General features: G+C 47.6%; 1 protein-coding gene across 2 annotated transcripts in view; it reads left to right on the top strand.

Annotated features, from left to right (window-relative positions):
• Positions 1-5,572: 5,572 nt before the first annotated feature.
• The window catches only part of MCU (mitochondrial calcium uniporter), a 97,191-nt gene continuing 82,547 nt past the window's right edge, over positions 5,573-20,216 (top strand). For both annotated transcript variants that reach the window (XM_054205776.1, XM_054205777.1), the window contains exon 1: positions 5,573-5,761. In XM_054205776.1, the coding sequence (XP_054061751.1) occupies positions 5,633-5,761 (129 nt within the window). In that variant the 5' untranslated portion in view covers positions 5,573-5,632. The remainder of the gene's footprint in view (positions 5,762-20,216) is intronic.

The following is a 20,216-nucleotide window of genomic DNA, read 5'->3' as shown; positions in this document are numbered from 1 at the left end:
GTGTATCTGGTTGAGCATTTCTGTGTGTTTCCCATCATAATTCGCTTTAAAAAGGGGTTATCTTGTGAGGACTGTGTCTCGTGTAGGTAGGTCACTCTGCAGGGCCCAGACAGATTGCTGGCTCTGGATCTGTGGCGAGGAGAGCCAACACCGCACAGCCTAAATTAGTAATTAATTAGAAATAGTGGGTTGTTATAACTATCCCTCCCCCTCCCAGTTATGCCTGTGAGCACTGGTAACCGTGCCCTCCTATTTCTGCATGGGTTTCCTCCCTCGGCTATTGAATTTACAAACAAAACCTTCATGGGAGGGTTTGTTTTTCCCATTGACCACAATATTTACAAATCCCTAGGGGAAATACTGCCACTGAGCTGCCAGCTTGACACCTCCCACCACAAACTTCTGGGGAGGACAGTGCCCATGGATAGGGAAACCTCTCCTTAATCGAGGTGGAGAAAATATCCGTGCCCTGCTGCAACACGTCCTTCAGACACTGCCTGCAGCCCTCGCCCCCAGAGTGAAGGGGCTGCCTGCTGCTGGGACACATGGACATGGAACCTGGGGGGAGAAAAGCATCAGGAGAGAGAGGAAAGGAGGAAAAAGAAAAAGGGAAGGGAAGGGAAATTCCATGTGCAGCACACTTCCATGTGGAAACACTCCCCAGAGTGGTTTCATCTTCTACCAATGAAGATGAAGACGCCTGGATCCTGGATGCAGTGTCCCATCCTGCATTCCCTGAACCCAGTCCCCAAGGGCACCAGGAGCATCACACCAGCCCAGCAGCGCTGTGACTTCAATTAATCCCATGCACTAATAAGATTGAACCATCAGGAAAGCGCATGCTTGGGCACCTCACCTGAAAGGGACTTTTTTGAATGGCGAGGGAGCTGGGAAGGAAATGAGACAGGTTGAAAATAAACATGGCCAGGTGTCATCAATGACTGGGATTTTGGGGAGTAAGTGTTGCTTCCCCAGGACAGAGCGATGCCTGGGAATCCCCATCCCAAATGGTCCAGGGGAACATCATATTTTTTAGCCCTTGTTCAGATGGGACAGTCCCCAAAAACTTGGAGGCTGATTTTTGAACCCAGGGAGGGATCCCAGTAAACCCAGTGGAGGGATGCAATTTTTTCCGGGGCTGCGGGTAGGGCACATCGGCTCCTGGGGCCGTGCCCGGCAGCTCAGGAATGGGATGGCAGCAGGAAGGGAACATGAGAAAGGCACGCCTGGGTCATGTGCACCTCAGCATCTAGATCAGAGGGAGGATTCGCTGCTGGGGAAGCTAATTTTAGGTATTTTAATTTTAGTTGCTTCCAGATGCCTCTTAGGTCGGCTCTCTTCAGGCTTTAATGAACCCCCATTAAAAAATACATTTTCCAGAGGCATAAATAGACAGCGATTGCTCTTCAGGAACGTGGAAGGCTGACGGATCGCAGGGAGCCCATCCACTTGCCCTCCTGCAGGGAAAATGCTGCCGCCCCTTCCTAGGACGAACCTTTTGGCCAGGCTTAAGGTGACGCCAGCAAGACTTGGAGGGGTGACAGCAGGAGCTCTGGCCACCACCAACCAAGACACCGCACCCCGAAAGGCAATGGGAGGAGAACACACCATGGCGAGCAAATGCTGTCTGGTTTGGGTAATCCAGCGTTTATTGTTGAGATCCCAAGATGGGACAGGGACCGTTGTCCTGCCCAGCCCAGACGCGTATTCCCGTCATATCTTATTGCTCCACGAGCAGCCGTTGCAGTGCTCAGCTTACGGAAAACGCCCGGTGATGTTCCTTTATTCGCAGGTAGACTCTGCCCTCCCGATCTCACAGCTGTTTTATCTGTATTAGCCTGAAAGCATCAACCTTTCTTCTAAATAAAAGGAGATAAGATGCCCTTGGACCTGGTATCCTCCTGGATTTCCTCATCTGCCCACGCTCAGCAAGCGCCTGCGGGATTTTACACATGTGTCGACCTCCACGTGTGGGGATTTTGCAAGTATCACACCCCCAGACACCCACAGGAATAAAACAGAGTAAATCCTAAATTTAAATAACACGAAGAAAGTGAAGAGTGGACTAAGAGACCATTTGGGGTGGGTTTTTTTTTCTGTTCCTAGCTGGTTCCTTTAATCCAAGCGTTTTGGGGGTTTGCTTAGGTCTGAGCCGAAGTGTTGGGTTTGCCCGTGGCTCATCGCATGCTCATTTTCTCTTAAATCAGTATTTTCTTCGCAGGAGGACAGCAGCCATGCCTCCGTCGGCAGTGTCGCGATGGTGATGGGGTTGGAGGCTTTTGCTTTCCACTTCAGCCTTTCCCAACAGCAATAATATTAATTGGGAACACTGGCGTGCTTTTCCCCATCAATTCCTCTCAGGAGCAGCTTTCCAATATTCAGCCGGTTGTAATTATAAGCACCAGGAGAAAGCCTCGTTAAATATATTATTTTGTTTAGGTTTTCTACGTCTGGAAGAGGCTCCCAGCAGGGTACTGGGAGCTATTTGACCTAAAAAGACGAGGTTTCGGGTTGGTGCTGATATCCTCACCCCTTTCGCCCCCTGCGCTCTTGAGAAGACGTTCCCTGCCGACTCATTTAATTGCACGGGGTATTGATTTCAGGGGCTCGCGTTTAATTCCCATTTCTGTGCCCTGTAATGAGTGCCCACAAGCTCAGCACAGCTTTGCTAATGAATTATTGGCCTTTCTGCTGCCCTCAGCCTTTGCTCGCAGCCCGCCTTCCCCCACCTCTGCCAAATACTCCCCGGATATGTGTAAACTCTGCCTAAAATTCTACGGTTCTATGATAAAATATGACTTCAGGTGAACACTTCTAGCTCCCCCTTAAATAGAAATAAATATCTAAATATATGACATGGATGGCTGGAAGCGCAGGGAATGGGAGAGAGCAGTTGGGGCAGGTCTGGCAGCTCAGAATCTGCTGGATGTGCCCGTCCCTGCCCTCCCTTGGAGCTGCCGGCACCGAGCCCCCCCCAGAAACCCCATGAGGAGGGCAGTATGGGCTCATCCTAAACACCAAGCCAAAAGAAAGCCTTGGGTTGGGTATTTTATGGCATGAAGAGGTGGCTCTGCCCCAAAGCGCTGCTGGGGCTGCATCCTCCGCTCTCCCCGGGGACCTTCCTCGTCCTGGGGACTTCCTTCCTCCCCCTTTCCTGCCTTTCTAATCTCCCTTTTCCAGCTCCTCCGGGCTGCATTAACCTCAGTTTTGCCATTTCGAGGCTTTTAATGCCTGTGTGTGGTGATGCTGCGAACCATACAGGGAAGAGCCTGATGTCCTCGGAGAGGGACATGAGTCTGTGGTCGACGAGTCGGCTCTTTGGTTGAGACGTGCACAGGAGCCTTTTCCAGTGCAGATGCTCCTGGGGTCATCGCAGAGGGCTGCGCTGCACGAAATCCTTATTTTAAAGCCTTTTTTCTCCTGCCGTCAATTTTCAACATGGAAGGAGAGGGAAAAACAATGAGCAGGGACTGAGCAAAGGTTTGATCCGATCTGAGAAGCTGCTGCAATTGGTGTCCTTGATCTTGCAAGAAAAAGCAAATAATTATGGAAGTGCTAAACGCGCTATGCCGGAAAGACCGCAGGTAAATCCTTCCGGAAGGATACAGCCAAGACTTGACAGCTCCAATTGACAAAGAGAAGGAAGTGAAAACCCATCCCTGCAGGAAAACACAGCCAGAAATGAGGATCGAGGTGGAGGATTGCTCAGGATGAGCTGCGTGGCTCCGAAATGATGCTGGTTTTGGGGAAAAGCTGAAAAGGGCCCTTCAGGGTCTGAGTGGATGCAAAGGCAGGACTTGGGGAAGGCAGTGCTGGAGGGAGGTGGGGATGGAAGGAGGAGGGCACTGGCCTGTTGCGATGGTGTGGGTGGTGGCTGAAGCGCATCCTTCTCACCCTATCACCCGGCCGTGCTTCCCTCTGTATTTTTAGGAGGTCTTTGTGGCAAACAGGGGTGGTAAATAACTGCCAGAGTCTCTCAGCCCGCTTGTCCCTCATGCTTTCGGCAACCTCCAGCCTTGTCACGGTTTTCTCCCCATTAATTTCCAGTGTCTCTCCTTTCCCAAGCATCCTCCTCTCCTCACCTCCCAGGAGAAGGTGCATCCCAATCACTCCACGCAGCTGTGACCCAAGCTCCTCAACTTCAAAAAATACTAATAATACAGGATCCCAGCTGCTTTTAAGCCACAACACTTCATTCCAGTCCCAGACATAACGGTATCACTGCACGTGGGAATTGCTTGCGCATTAATATTTTTTAAAGCTCCATTTTCTAACAAGCAATTCTGGGGCCACTTCCCGTATTGAAAGCGAGAGGTTCGTTTCCCTTCCCCACTACTCCTTCCCAGGAATTAAAAAGGAGCCGCTGGCAGTATTGCAACAGCCGAAGGGAAAAGTCTTTTCTAAGAAAAATAATCCAAGTAAATCACCTTTCAGGAAACAACCCAGCACATATCGCTAATTTAGCCCAGATGCTCAAGGTCTACGGCTGGCGGCCCGGCCCACCACTTAGGCATGTACATCTCTCACTCTGCAATATATATATCTATATTTATGTATTTTGATTACCTACTTTTTATAACTTTTATCGAAACTGGACGTGGGATGCTGGTTTGTCCTGGCACCCCAAATCCCTCTACCTCCCTTAAGTGCATCCCTAATGCCATGGTGGTGCCTTTGTGGCCTCCCTTGCTGCACCCTCTTTCCCCGCACCCTCTCCCCAGTGCACCGTCTCCCCAGCACACCCCATCTCCCCAAACACCCTCCCCGGTAGACCTCATGTCCCCACACCCCTCCCTGGTACACCTCGTCTCCTCGGTACGCCCCGTTTCCCCACACCCTCTCCCCGGTACACCCCATCTCCCTGCACCCTGTCCCTGCTGCACCCCCTTTCCCCAGTAACACCTTGTCTCCCCGCACCCCCTTCCTGGTACACCCATCTACCTGGTACACCCCATCTCCCCGGTACACCCACCCCCCCGGTACACCCCCTTCCCCGGTACACCCCCCTCCCCGGTACACTCACCCAACCGATACAACCCCCCTCCCCGGTACACCCCCTCTCCCGGTACACCCTCTCCCCGATACAACTCCTCCCCGGTACACCCCTCTCCCCGGTCCACCCACCTTCCCTGTACACCCTGTCCCCGTTACACCTTGTCCCCGGTACACCCCTCTCCCGGGTACAACCCCTTCCCGGTACACCCACCCTCCCCGGTACAACCCCTCCCCGGTCCACCCCCCGTCCCGATGCACCCCTCTCCCCGGTACACCCCCTCCCCTCCCCACAGCCCCCCGCGCTGGCCCCGCCCCTGGCTGGCCCCGCCCCGCGGCGCCCCCGCCGAGGAGTTCCCCTGCCCTCCAGCCCCGGCGTGGCCCCGCCCACCACCACCAGGGGAGGCAGCATCCCAGCCAATCGCCTGCCCGCACAGGCCATCCACGCCGCGCCCATTGGCTGCCCCGCCCTGGCTTGACAAGCCCCTGGCCGGCGAGAGGGGCGCTCCGATTGGCCGCCGGCGCCGGCCGGCCCCGCCCTCCTCTCTCCCCCCCCTCCCCCCCCCCCCCCCCCCCGGCCCGGGCGGCAGCAGCAACCGCCGCCGCCGCCGCTGCAGCTTGAGGCGGCTCCAGCGGCGCGATGGCGGCTACGGCGGGCAGATCGTTGCCGCTCCTCCTCTGCCGCCGCCGGCCCGCCGCCCTGACGGCGGCCGGTTGCTTCCCGGCGCTGGGGCGGCGCCGCCAACAGCAGCAGCAGCGACACCGGACGGTGAGTGAGGCGGCGGCCGTGCCCTTCAGGCGGCGGCCGGCTGAGGCAGGCGGCGGGCCCGGTTCCCCCCCGCGTCCGCGTGAGGCGGCAGCGGCCCCCGGCAGCCGGGCGTTATTCTTAGCGGAACTTGAACGGGGCGGGCGGCGGCAGCCGAGCCCCCCCCCCCGGCCCCGCTCGGGCAGCGGCGTGGCCCCCACGGGCCCTCCCGCCGCCCCGGTAACAAGGGAGCCCGCCCTGCTGCGCCGCGCCGGGCCCGCTCCTTCCCTCTCCGGAGGGCGCGGCGGCGGCCCGGCGCAGCCCGCCTGTAGCGGGGCCGGGGCTGCCGGGGCGGGGGTCGGGTCCGGGCGGGGCGCGGCCGCCAGGTGGCGCCCTGGGCCGCGACAGGTCGGGGGTGAGGGGGGACACCGGGCCGGGGCGGGGGGAACACCCGGGAGCATCGGACACCGGGCATGGAGGGGAGAGGGCGAGCGCAAGTGCCCGGCGGATCTTCGCCTTTTTTAAAATTTTATTTTATCGTTTTCTTTTTTTTTTTTTTTTTTTCCATTTCCCTCCCCTCAAGGTCAGCTAGGGGAGAGGCACTCGTGGCGGGGGGACCGTGGTGTCCCCGAATCCGCTCACGGGCGGTGTCATCCAGGTTGGTGCGGCTTTTCTGGGGGGTGGGGTGGGTGGGGAGGCAATAAAACCCGCAATTTTTTCTTCGTTTCTTCCCCCCCCCCGCCAAGAAGCGGCACGTTTTGCCAGAAAAGAGAAAACTGGCAGCACTCGCGTTGCTTACTATGTGTCTTTAGGGCGGAAAAAAACTGTAAAGGCGGCGGGTTGCGTCTTGGAGCTCGAGAGAATTGCTAAAAATACCGGGAAGGGTTGGTTTTGGTTTTTTTTAAAAAATTTCTAAACTCAGGGAACAGTATGTAACCGTGGGATATTCTTCTAGCTTTTGCCACAATCTGTTTTATTGCTGCCTATAAAAAAAAGCTGCCGCCGGAGGTGTGCACCTGTCGCTCACTTGTTGTTTTGCTCAAGCAACTAATTGCGAAACTGCCAAAAGCTGCTGAAATCGTGTTATGAATGGGGTGATGGAGCAGGGCTGTGGGTGGAGGACGGTGGAGGTAACGCTGGGTCCTGTGGGTGCTGTTTGAAGAGCAGCTAAGTGTTTGTGCTGTGTTTGTTGAGGGGGCCGGCATATTTTCGCAGCGATGGGATGCCGGAGGTTCTGTCGGTATCAAGTGTCTGGGCTGCATCAGTCCTGTGTTTGCAGATGGGTCGGTCGGTCGCACGTGTGAAGTGTGACTTTTGCAGCATCGACTTTGGACTTTTGTCAATACCAACCTGGCAAGCGAGGCTGCTGGTACCCTGGATTTGGGTCAGGTGTGGAACAGCCTTTTCAGCTTTTGTAACTATCATTTAAGTGGTCTCTTTTAGCAGCCCAGCCCAGAAAATAAGAAGTTATTTATCTAAATTTATGTTGACCTGTGTGATTAATGTAAGAGCCCCAGGTTCTTGCTTGATTCTGCTAAGTGTAGCAGCGCAAGAAGATTAAAAATGACCATTCAGAAATATAACGAATCCCTTCTTTTCGGGACGCTTTGCTGTTGCTGTGGTCCTAGCTGAGTGGCTGAAGTATGAGCACACTAAAATCATACTGTCAAAGCCATGCTCCGGGAAGGCAGAGGATTTTGCTTGCGTCCCTCAGGTTGATGATTAAGAAAGTTCTTCAGCCTTTAGTACCAGTTGGGTGACGCTGTCTGATTTTTGGCAGCTTGGCTTTTATCCTTTTGTGGCGTTGCAGTGATTATTTTTTGGGGGGGTTTCTTCTTTTTTTTTTTTTTCTTCAGTAGGGAGCTTGTAGGCAAGTCAGTTCAGTAGATGTTGATTGCCGTGAACCTAGCAATCAAGCGAAAGCTTGCTGCGAGCAGGTCGGTACCCAGTATCCCAACTGTTCCTTTTGACAGAGTCTGTAATATGCCTATTTATCTCCTCACAGAAAAGATGAGTTATCCTTTCCATCACACCGCACTTGAGAAACTATGTGGACCGGTGTGAGGGAGTAGAGGCCTGAGAGCTGCTGAATCCTGGAATAAATGATCTCCAAGGAGAAATTACAGGAGCCAGAGCTTTTCATAATAAAGAGAAAATCGAAAGGAGGTTGCTGCAAAGAGGAAGCAGAAAAAGAGAAGATCAGTGTTGTGTAGAAGAATTACTGGGCTTACAGTGTGAGAAAGAGGGATTTGGTTAGATTCTGGGAATCTTTTTACTGACAGTAAGAGTAGTAAAATGCTGAAATATTTCCCAGGAAAACTATTCAGCCTTCATTATTGGAGGTGGTCAGGACAGGTTAGACCTGCGTCAATCCGTTATGGCTGATGAAGAATTGATCCTGCTCTGCAATAGGTCTGGACCGTATAAGCTTCCTGAGTCAATAGATGATATGAGAAAATAGGAAGAGTTTGTGTAATATAGGTGTAATTAATAGAGTGGTTATATTAGGTATGTCTGTACAGTATTGTTTTTAGTACAATAAATTCTACTCTGTTACTTCTCAGGATGGCTGGTTTCTAGCACAGGCGATAAATTAAATGGGCTTTCTTGAAACAGAGCAGAAATGCTAAATGCTCTTATGGATGAGTTCTCTCAAAAGGGGTATAAAATATACTGGAAAAGCCTGGACCAACTGACCAGACTACTGGGAGAGGACAGGACTTTAAAACAAACCCCTCCAGGTGGGTAAAGAATGAGTTTGCGATAGCATCAAACAGTTAAGAGGGCGAGGAGGTCTGAACTCTTGAATAAATAACTTGGTTTATGAAAGTTCAGATGGGCATATGGAAATATTAGGAGTTGTAGGGCTTGAATGGAGCATTCACAGCTTTCTTAAGAGTTTCAAAGGCCAAGAGAGTTGTGAAAGGTCAGTGGGATCAGCATATAGAAGCGGGCTCATGGAGGACCCAGCGAGTCTTCATGTACTGTCCTAGCTGAAGAGTATCACAGGGTGTGAGAGGTCTTGAGAGGAGGATGCAGAAAACCTGAATGGGAAATTCACTCATTGATCTCAGCATAGAAAGAAGCAGGCAGGAGGAAGTGTTTGCTGATACTTGTGAATTTTCCCTCTGAAAGTGACGATGTTGTGCCTCCCAGAAGGACTGTGAAGGGCAAGGAGGGAGCCAGTTGGCATAATCACGTAGAAAGTGGGGCTGGAGGGCCCATCTTGTTAGGGGAATGTGACAGAACTGAGTAAATGGACTTGCAGCAGAAATATCTGAGGTTCCATCTCTTTCCACTCTTCCAGTCTTGCTTAAACATACGGGAGAGTGGAAGAAGCCTTGTAGAGGAGGAGAGAAGCAGGCTGGAGGGGCTGCAGTGCTGGGGGGAGTGGGTGGATGGATGGCTATGGCTTTGGAGGTGAGTACAGCTGAATAGTTCGTAGAGCGGAACCTCAGTAGTATTGGTGTTTGTTTTAAATTGGTGCTGTATGTGCTTCCTCTTTGGGAGGGAGCTGTGGAGGTCCGATGCCTTGCGGGGAGGTCGCCTGTGAAGATGGGAGGTGAGAGAGGCAGTTCGTTTAATTGAGCCAAGGTAACTTCTGGTGGTGAAGACCAGAAATGGCAAAAGTTGGTATCAGCAGGCAAGATAAGGTGGAATAAATGTATTGTGTGTGTGGTTTCTTTTTCTACCTACTAGTTTCATGCAAGAATTGGCAAAGGGTGGAGAAGCAGCAAGAGTGGTGGGGAGAAGCCTGGCTGGTGGTGGCCAGCAGAAGGTTGGGCTGTGACAAGGTGGCGTGGGGGTCTCAAAGCACAACCCCGTGCACTGACTTGTTAAGCAACGGGAGTGGGATGGAGCCCTTCGTGGGTAATTAGGTGGCATTTCTCAGTCTTGCAGTGTTTGCCAGGTTATCAACTGGTGGGAAGTACAGCAGGCATAAATCACGATACTACCTATTAATTAAGGCCTTTGTCCTGCAGTAATTTCTAGTACTTAATGGAAAAATTGCTGCTGTTTTCCTGTTAGACAGCTTGCCCTCAGGGGAGTGTGTAGAGTGAATTAAAGTGGATGTTCCTCGGAGGAAACTTCCTCATGAAGAAAGGAGAGCCCCGTCTTTGACTCCTACTTGTTTTGGGTGCTGTGGGTGTTGAGGGTAAAGCTGCCGACAGCGAGAGCTCCGTGCCGCTGAGATGCGGTGGGTCTGGAGAGCAGTCCTTTGTGGAAATTGAATGCCTAATCTTCGGGACTTTCTTCCCACAAAGATTTAGAGCCTTTTGTTAACTCGTGTTTCTTAGTGTATGTGGCCAACGGTTGAGTTAGGTTGGGTTGGGATGTAATCAGCTGGTTCAGATCTGGGAAAAATTACCCGTAGAAAATCAAGGGCTCGGCTGTATGTGTCGTTCCTATGGTAGTTAATCCTGGCAGTTCTGGGTAGATCAGGAATGATGACTCCTAGTGACAACTTCTAAGCCTAAAAAGGAAGAACTGAGCCTAATTGGACTGCAGCTAAATTTCAAGTAGGTATCGGGCAACCTGCAGGTTTTTATCTCTGCTGCAGATGAAGACTGGGATTGCTTGTGTCGATCAGTCCTCCAAGCAGGATGGGATTTTAATGCAGATGGCCCTGTATTAAGGATGCGATGGAGAGTGTATCCCGCAAAAATGAGAGGACTCCGTGCCGACAAAAGGTGTCCTGGGATGCGAGAAGCCTTGGGAGGAAAATGCAGTGGACGTGGTGCTGAAGCTGTCCTTTACTTGGCATAGATACAATGTGTATTTGGTGATAGTTTATTTTTTTTTCCCCATACTATGGCTGAAACTGTTGCAGCATCAACTTCCAGAGAAGCTGTTGCTCGTGATGTGGCAATAATTTCCCTGGTGGCCCCTTTTACCACGGTTCCTCCCGGCCACAAGCAACAGTTTATTATTGCCCTACTGTTGCCCATCTCTCGAAACAAATTTATTTAACAGGTGAAGCTCGGGGCTGACAAAACTCACGTAGGGGAGGTGAGTGGCTGCCAGGATGGTGAGACTTGGAAGAATATTTTGGTGCGGTGTCTGTGTTTTTTGCTGAGGATGGAAACTGGCAGGCAGCTTGAATTAACAGCGCTTCTGTTTTCCTGACCTTGCATACTGCTGACTGTAACGTCCAAATGAATGATTAGAAAAGCCAAAGAACTGGTGGCTTTCCAGTCATTTGAAGGGGCATAAAACCATTATTCTCGCTGGATCTTTGGCTGCACTTGTTGCCTACCCCGGCCTCAAATGTCTCTTGTGCTGGGATATTCTGAGGAGCAGTGAGTGACCAGGAGGAGATGCATCTGGTGTCCCTTTGGAAGTCAAGATGGGATGTGGCTTGAACTGCAATATAAATAAATACCGACCCAGCACAACATTTCTAATGTCCAGGAAGCCCTTGGAAGCGTTGATTTGATCATAAAGATGAGTCTGTCCACCAAACCTCCCTTTTCTCTTGCTTTTTCCTTCTCCTCCTTTCCACACACACACTTGCTGTCCTGCTGACTCCTCGCTTGCCTCACCCTGGCAGAGGCAGGCAAAAACATCATAATTTTTGTAGCAGTCATTGCCACTTGCCCACTCCAGTGCTGCCTAAATTGATTAAAATGCGAGGCAAAGCAAGGTCTGCCACCTCATAGCAGATCCACTGCCAGGGGGAAGGCTACAGCTCGATGCTAATTTGAAAGGTTCAGAAAGAAAGAAAACTTTTTCAACATTTTTACTTCAAATGAGAGGAGGGGATCTTTCCTTAGCTAATTATAGAGCAATGGAATACCAGTACTAAATTGAAAATTTTGTGCTTTTTAGGTTTTTTTGTTAGATTGTGTTGGGATTTTTTTTTTTTGTGCACAAACAAAAATTTCAAGGGGGATGACCAGCAAGTGTTTTTTTGGCATTTGAAAGTGGCTGAAACACTCTTCTTGATCATAGTCATTCTTACAGAGCGAAATAGGTTTTGAAGGGGGAAAAAAAAAAGGCAGCATTTTGTAGCTTTTGATGTGCCTATTCATTCAGTGAATAGGAAAAAAGCTTTACTTGGTAGCATCTGGAGAACACCCTTCCAGGGCTCTTTTTATGTGGAAGAGGAGCGCTGTACAGCATGGAATAGATGTTGGATTTTTTTTCTTTGACAATTATTGGATGATACTACATTTTCTTTTATTTATAACTCAGCCTGTGGGAATAATTAAGACTTTGTATATAGGGTCTGTGATGGGAAAGGAATTTACAGTCATGGTAAAATTGATCCAGTTGTTCATACAAAAATTTCAGGACAGATCTTTTTCCCTACGGGGAGCGTTTCCTAGCTGCCCTCAGACAGGATGAGTCTAGCTCTCCTTACAAGAGAAAGGAAGCCTGAAAAAGAAGGGGGGGGGGGGGGAAGAGTTGTTTCATTTTCTAAAGCTGTTTTTAGGCTAATCTTAAAAATGAAACTTTCTGTGCGACTAGGTCCCACCCAGTCTTGAGGGTGAAACGTAACTTTTATGATTTCATTTCAGATTTGTGGTATGAGTCACTTGCTTGCCATTCTATAAAACGGCATGCAGATGACACAAATCTGTAATTTAAATTATTCTCCCATTTGTAGGTCCATGGAAATGTGGAAACGGGTTTAGATTTTTGGGTGGCTTTTTTTTTTAATTATTTCCTTCTTTATTGTAATGTCAGCTGGTGGTCACTCTTCCTGAGATCCCAACTGCAACTTTCTGCTCCCTGCATCCCTGTGTGGGATGAGGAACTGTCCTTGACCATTTTGCTAGATGGAACCGTGTGCTTTCTACTCGCAATGGAGGAATACTTCTACTCTCTGAAGTGCTCTCTGGCTGAGAGACCACCTGTGATATCGCTGATGTGCTGCTGATCGTGTTTCAGTACTTGCTTTTTGAGGGTGAACTAGAGCGATCTGGCTTTAAGGACCGTTTTGTCCTTGAGTATTTAATGATGAAAAGAAAATGACTTGTGCCTTTTCTATTATAGTTTTGGCAGAGGGTTTTCTTCCTGTTATTAAGGTCTCAATTGGTCATCCAAATGAGATGTCATTTTAATGAAGATGAAAATATGCAGCACTTGAATGTGACATGGAATTATTTTCCAGTGGGGCAAGCCTGTGGGGTATCACTTATGTCTCATGTAAAATACGGAGCATGTCCGTTGTCTTTTCCTGCATTCTTGGCAGCTCTTAAGGAACTAGGAAATGTAGAACAACTTGCATAAGCAGGAGAGGAAAAAAAACGCGGCCAACGAGCTTGTTTCAGCGATTCGCTCTTGTTGGCTTCCCCAGGAGGAAAGGACTGCTGTGCGATGAGGAAACTGTCAAATCTCTGAAACTGCTTATTGGAATAACGAAAACTCGAATTTCACTTGGGTAGATCACTTAGGAAGGATCTACCAGGGGGTGACCACTGTAAAATACCCCCTGGGTGACTGTCAGTCTTATGTTGTGTCCTGCAGCCTGCTGGGAATAAAATAACTGAGGTCATAGCCGAAGAAGTTTTATAGGGTTTAAGAAAAGCTTTGTGGAACGTATTGCTGTTTTGAGAGGATTTTGGAATAATGCTATGGTAACAACTTTGTTTACTTTTGTCATACAGGTCCCAAGATGTATACATAGCTTGCTGCTCTTTATGTTATCCAAAGCTTATGTAGACTCCAAGTGGTATGAGGCTGTAGAAATGGGGTGAGGGAGAGCACCCCAAGGTGGAGTTAGGGGATGACACCTTCGCTAGTGGGTTTACTTTTAGTTAGTTGACGTACATTGGTTGGAAAATACCAAAAAATGCAAAATGGCTGGATTTTTTGGCTCAATGTGCATGTAATTTCAGGTGGGGAAGCTGACCAAGTGGTTCATGAGTGAAGTGACGGCAGGGTCGGTGGCTGGCAAACAGCACCCTTTCCTTCTAGGTTGTGAGGGGAGTTTCCAGCTCATCCTCCAATTTTCTAGGTCAGTCGCTGGAAAAGAGCCTAAAGTTGCTCCATGTTTTTTCTCCATTCTGCGTCACCGTATTACCTTGAAAAGCACTGAGCTAGGCAAAGCTTGCCTTGTTTTACTGGTGAGTTTATTTGGATGAGCTCATGTCAGTTTATTACCGTACCTTGGAGCTGCTAAGGAAAAATGCATTCCCTAAATGTAGTGATAGAGATGGCTTGTTTCTACATTTGAGACTTGTATGTTTTGGGAATGGCTGGAAGAGCAACTTTAAGAACCATTCAGTTAGAACCTGGCATATGGTCCTTGTAAATTCATGGCTTTGTCAACGATTTGTAAAAGGTATAGCTTCCGATGAGCAGGAGGTACTCCCTTGGCATATGGGCTTGCTCACTGTCAGCTGAAAAGTGAATTGGCGGGATCTGCTGAACCATGACTGTTTATTCCTCATCAGCTGCTCTCCTCCTCTACGTGATTTCCTTCATCCCTGTGCCTACCTCTCGCTCTGCTTACCTACTGCAGAGCTCCTTGTCAAGGCACAGCGGTAATTGTCTTAAGCCCTCACTTTGTTTTGCCAAAAATGACTTCTTTTTGATTTGCAGCTGAAATCGGTAGAATGAATAGCAAATGGATGTTCGTCAGCCAGAATGCAGGTTGTGAAATTTAATCAGAATAGTGGACTCTAAGGTGTGTCTCGAAACTAAAGAAATCAGTTGTGACAGATTATTGTAAAAGGAAATAGAGTTACTCTCTCCACTTAAACGATTTTTTTAAAAATACATCTTCATAATTTACCCGTGTCATTTTTCTCAGATGTTTGGACTTAAGCGAGCTTCTGCCTGGCAAAGTAACTCCAAAAATGACAACTTTAAATATCATTCTGACAAATGAAGATTTTAAGGGAAAATGGGCTGTCCAAGATAGCAGAAGAGTGATGCAGGCATTTTTCAAGTCGCATGTGAGAAAGGAATAGCTGGGGCCTGGATGATGGTTTTTGTAGAGAACTTTACCTGTATGATTACTATGTTGTCATTATGTATGTAATGCTTACCACTGGGAACAATTTGATATATCGCGTCCCATTCATGTTTTCTGGCTCTGGACAAAACTCAGACATAGTCAATATGCAGTGCAGCAGTAACCTTTTTAAAGTCATTTAAATTAATTGTGAACCTGTCCGAAACATCTCAGACACTCTTGTGTGGGGGACAGATGGGAGGGAAAGCTGGCGGAGAAAGCAATTTCTCACTGAAATAACAGTGAACTGACAAAGTGCAGAGATTTCCTGGGGGAAAAAAATGCAGTTCCTTTTTTGGAATGAAAATGCTCTAATTTATTGTGTGACTTGGGAAATCCTCTGGGCTTCCTGGGGAGGGGAAAGGGGGGAGATGAACGTCTCGTCGGATGGCAGAGTGTGGCATGTTTGTGATGCATAACAGCATCTGCTGCATAAAGAGCTCCCAAGGGAGACTGCTGCTTGCTGCAAGGCTATTCCCAGTATCAAGGGACTTGTTTCTAAGGCAGTGATAACAGAAATTCCATTGTCTAAATATTTAGTAGATTTGATAATTACACTAGTACAGCGCTGTATGGTTTCCTCTGCGTTTGGGGATATTGTATTTAAGAGGAGAGTAGGATTCTTCACTTGGACTTGGGTGTAAGGGATTCAAGAGAACTGAATCTAGCCTCTATCTTACGAAAGAAGAGTTGTGTTGTTAACAATGTACATTGCTAGTAATGAAACAAGCTCCAAACACTCCCCTTTGAATTAAAGGAATATATTAAAGAATTTTCCCTTCCTGTTGCAATTTCCAGATAAGCTGCTCTTGTACTGCCTGGAAAACTTACAATGCAGTGCTGTTTGGCTTTCCTTCAGGCTATGGTCAGTGCTGTGCATCGGGCACAAGGACTGAGGAAGCAGAGGGCATGTTGCTTGAGACCATTTCCAGGCAAGTGAAGGCAGTAGGAGTAAGCATTACATGAATATCCAGGCTCCATTTTGGCTGCAGCATCGCATGAGATTGAATCATAGAGTGGTTAGAGTTGGAAGGGACCTTAAGGATCATCCAGTGCCACCCCCTGCCCTGGGCAGGGACACCTCCCACCAGACCAGGCTGCTCCAAGCCCCGTCCAACCTGGCCTTGAACACCTCTAGGGATGGGGCAGCCACAGCTTCTCTGGGCAACCTGGGCCAGGGGCTCACCACCCGCACAGCAAAGAATTTCTTCCTCAGATCTCACCTAAATCTCCCCTCTTTCAGTGTAAAACTGTTCCCCCTCGTCCCATGGCTCCCCTCCCTGATCCAGAGTCCTTCCCCAGCTTTCCTGGAGCCCCTTTAGGGACTGGAAGGGGCTCTGAGGTCTCCCCGAAGCCTTCTCTTCTCCAGGCTGAACCCCCCCAGCTCTCTCAGCCTGTCCTCACAGCAGAGGGGCTCCAGCCCTCCCAGCATCTCTGGGGCCTCCTCTGACCCCGCTCCAACAGCTCCATCTCCTTCTAGTGCTGAGGACTCCAAAGCTTACTTGCAGCCTTCCTGCTGCAAACTATCAGGTTGGTTAATCGGAGCTAACTTTGCTGCTTTGAGGAAGCATTTTTTTCCTGAAAAGCTTTTTCATTAGTAGAGCTTTTTTCCATCATTTAAAAGGGTCGTTGCTAGAACTTGTTGCACTCTTCAAGAGCATGTTACAATGCCATATTATTCACAGAATTTACTGGCCAGACAGATGAGGCGAGGGGCTGAAAGGAGAGAGATTTTGAAGCATTTCTAATCAGAATCTGACTGTGGACCTGTGTTTTTGTCGAGTTTGTTTGTTTATTTGTTTTTTGGGGTTTTTTTTGACTCCCGGAGAAGCGGTGTTGAAGGGAGAAACAGTTATATGTGTTGAAAACACATGTCCATTCTTAGCTGCGTGGTGAGGTGATACAAGTCTGATTGCTAAGTAACAAGAAGCTGATGGCCCAAAACAGAGCTTTGGTTTGAAGCCAAAAAGCCACGGATTTCTCTGACCACAAAGTTGAATGACCACTGTGTCCAAGATTAATTTCATTTTAAGAATAATTTTATGCAAAGATAAAGAACATGACTCAGATTTGCACACATACTCATTAAAAATAAAGCACAATTTTGAATCAGCTAGTCACTCTTGTGTGTAGGAGTCGCCATTTCCATATTTCCTTTTGGCATTTAATGCTCAAGAGAGTAATTTTAAACAAACACTTTCACAAAGTACTCCTCTTTATTATTTAGCTCGATTGAGTAGGCCAGGATATGAGACTCTACAGATACGGTGGTCTGAGTTGGCAAGGATGCTGTAAGAAAGGGCTTTGAGAAAAGCATTAATACCACACAGGCCCATGTGAAATTAATTGTTTTGTAAATAGCATTTTGAACAGATGTTGTTTTTTTTATCTTTCTCCAAAGGTGGGTTGTTTCTGTTGACTGTTCCTGTATGCCATTCAGTTTTTTCTCTACATTACAGCTCCTTTTCTTGTGCCGAATGTCTGCTTGTAACTATAGCATCATGCTTTTTTTCTGTTTGCAGTCAACGATACGCACGTTATATCTGCTGCGGGACATCCTTCTCTCTCCTGTCCCAAGCACGCTGGTAACACACAGCTCCAGTTTGACCAGAGTACCAAGGGCTTTGGATCTAGGGCAACGAGTTTCGTGGAGATGCTGTTTTCATGACCTACTTCTTGGGCCAGCATGGAAGTAGAAATGGCTCTTAGTAGCTCAAATGAGAGATTCAGGCTTTTTTTGGTGTGTCTTGGGCTGAAAAATAACCAGACTCCAGTTTGGTATGGTCTTATTCCTCAAGGTTAGGAGCTGGGTGTCTCTTGAATTACTCAGTTATCAGGGAAGAGGAGAGGAATAGATGAGAACAGCTAAGCATAGAATAGTGTTGATTTCAGGATTTAAAGCAAACACTGGTTTCTCCTAAGGAATTGTTTGTCGTTGTGGTCAGTTACAGGTAAGGAATTTCTTATCTTGTCCTTGGAAGAGAGGTAGTTGTGTAATTGACACATCCTAAACACTTTTACCCACATTTTTACTTTCATTTAGGAGATTTGGCAACACTTGTAAAGCCAAATTGCTATGATTAGCCTGACATTTTATATAATAGAGTGCACCATAGAGGGCTGTTCGTTCGTGGAATTACAATGTCGAAGCACCACAGTACTTTTCAAGGCAGTATTTACATAATTTGTGTGGATTTCTACACTAGATGGAAGCTGTGTTGCCATGTGGCAAGCAAATAATAGGTGTATCTTCATGTTCACTGTGTAGGTGAGTATACGAGTAGTGTATGAGTTTGACGGCAGCACAGAGCTCTGTTTGCCTCCTTCAAGATGTGAGTTTTTCCAGCCACAAGTTAGAGCAGATGATGCTTCGAGCAGGATTCTCACTCCTGAACGCTTACGAGTTTTCTTGTAATCTCAGGAACGTGGTGATAACGTGGCTTGCAGGCACAGGAAGAGAGCTGAATTGCCATCATAGTGCTCTGAGACACCCCAGAGCATGTGGAGACCCTACTGTAGGGGTGCCTGTGTAAGCTGGCTGTGGAAACACGCGCCATGCTAGGGATGCGTATCGTTACTCAACTCCGTCATTATGGAATCGCCTTGGCTACGAAGTAAAGTAAGCCCTTACCTCCTTTCCACTGAACACACACACATGAAAAACCCCTCCGATTGTTGTCTAGTAACTTTTTTCAATGCACTGCAGCTCCGAAACTCTGCCGCCTTCAAGTTTTTCCTAAAGAAAACAAAGTTAAATAAATAAAGCTTTCAATCTTTTTATTGTCATGCTCTCCAAGTTCAGGATGCTTTCAGTTTTCATAGTACTAACTAGTATCCCATGAATCTTGGTTTTAGGTGAGGCTACTTTAGTTCTCAAAAGTATTTCCCTTTTTCTCCATTTGTAAGCGAGAAGTAATTAAAAATGCATCTCCATAAGTTATTTTCACCACAGTTTGCCTTGGAAGAAGCACTCGCTGAAACACTTCATTTGAAGACAGTTAGACTTACCTGCTAGTGACCGGCTTGGTTTGCCAGCACTGGAAATAATATGCATGAAACTTACTTAATCGAAAGTGATTAGAATTTGCATTATTATGAGTTGTGTTTACAACTCTAGCTCTGGCTTTATCTCTGCGCTGGGATGAATTTTGCATCTTAATATTAATTGTCAGTCGTGGTAATGGCTGAGTTATGAGGCTTTTCCCACCCTCGTTAGCAGTCTCTGCAAGCTTTCCAGCCTGAAGGTTGTACGAATGAACAGATTGTCTCCAGCCTTGTCTGTTGTCTGAAGAAATATAACAAGTTAAAAAAGAAGAAAAGACATCTTTTTTGGTTTTGTTGTTGTTCTGTATCTTCTCTCCTACCGCAACAGCATTTTGCAAGTCCCTCAACTTCTACTGTAGGCTGCTTGAGATGCAGGACGGGCTGGTACATAAACATGAGATAAACTTTGGAAATCTGTGCAACTTCTTGGTGGAGAAATTTTGATTTATTGTATATTACCTGAATGCAAAATCCTTCCAGCTCGCACTGGGAAAATATCTATGTAATTCATTGCAGGACTGAAAACTATTACGGGTTGAAAGGATATTGTAAGTATAATAACGTCATCTTTTTGAAATCAGTTAATGAAGTTCAAGTTGAGCAATATTGAAAGTCAACTTGATAACTTGCTGATCCGTATAAATAAATCTCACTGACTCACTGGGAAGCTAGTTGTTTTCCAAGGTAGAGGAGAAAGCAGAGTTCCAGGCAGAAAATCAAAGATGATGGGGGGTGGGGAAGAAAAAGTAGCTGAAGAATAGGATGCAGTTGAACTATTGTCATCTGATCATATTCCACTTTGCCATCTATCATTATTATTATAAGTACAGGTATTTGATGGCACATCAAAGCACTTCAGTGACTTTTATATTCCTGATTTATGTTCTGGTAACTTTGATGCAAAGATGCTGTTCTTGCCCGCCACTTGGTCCTTCTAGTGCTATCGCTGCAATGTTACTTTTCCCCCCCTTGCATAATAGCGTACTTATATGCTTTTTTTTTTTCCTGTGCTAAGGCTTTTATCTAGCAATAGGGTTTTTTCCTCATCCTTGCTGTGAGAATAAGACTGCCAAGTTATTGTGGGGCTATTAGTTGCCCTTCTTAAAAAAAGTCCTGAAGGAGCACAACCCTACGCATGATTCAACATAAAAGGTTTTAACTTTTAACAGTTATAATTGCTGTTTGAAGGCTTAATTGTGATGTGATTTTTGCAGGTAAATAATCTGATAGGAGAAAAATAACCAGTCTCTGACTGAACACTTGCTTCTTTTCTACCCACAGCTCTGATCAGCTGTTAATTATCTTTCCCTCTACACAGTAATTAGGGTTGAGGTATGAAGCTCAAAGGTTGAACATAGTATATTAACCCTTGTGTCCTGAAGAGAGGAGTGAGGAAGGTATGGCTTCATGATGTTTTCCGGTGACTGGCGCAACAGAGCAAATGATCTGCTTTTTTGTCAGCTTTAGCTG

This window comes from Rissa tridactyla, chromosome 6 (genome assembly GCF_028500815.1).
Source record: "Rissa tridactyla isolate bRisTri1 chromosome 6, bRisTri1.patW.cur.20221130, whole genome shotgun sequence".
NCBI classification, from domain to species: domain Eukaryota; kingdom Metazoa; phylum Chordata; class Aves; order Charadriiformes; family Laridae; genus Rissa; species Rissa tridactyla.
The sequence above is the reverse complement of the archived record's forward strand: the minus strand, read 5'-3'. Positions and strand labels throughout refer to the sequence as shown.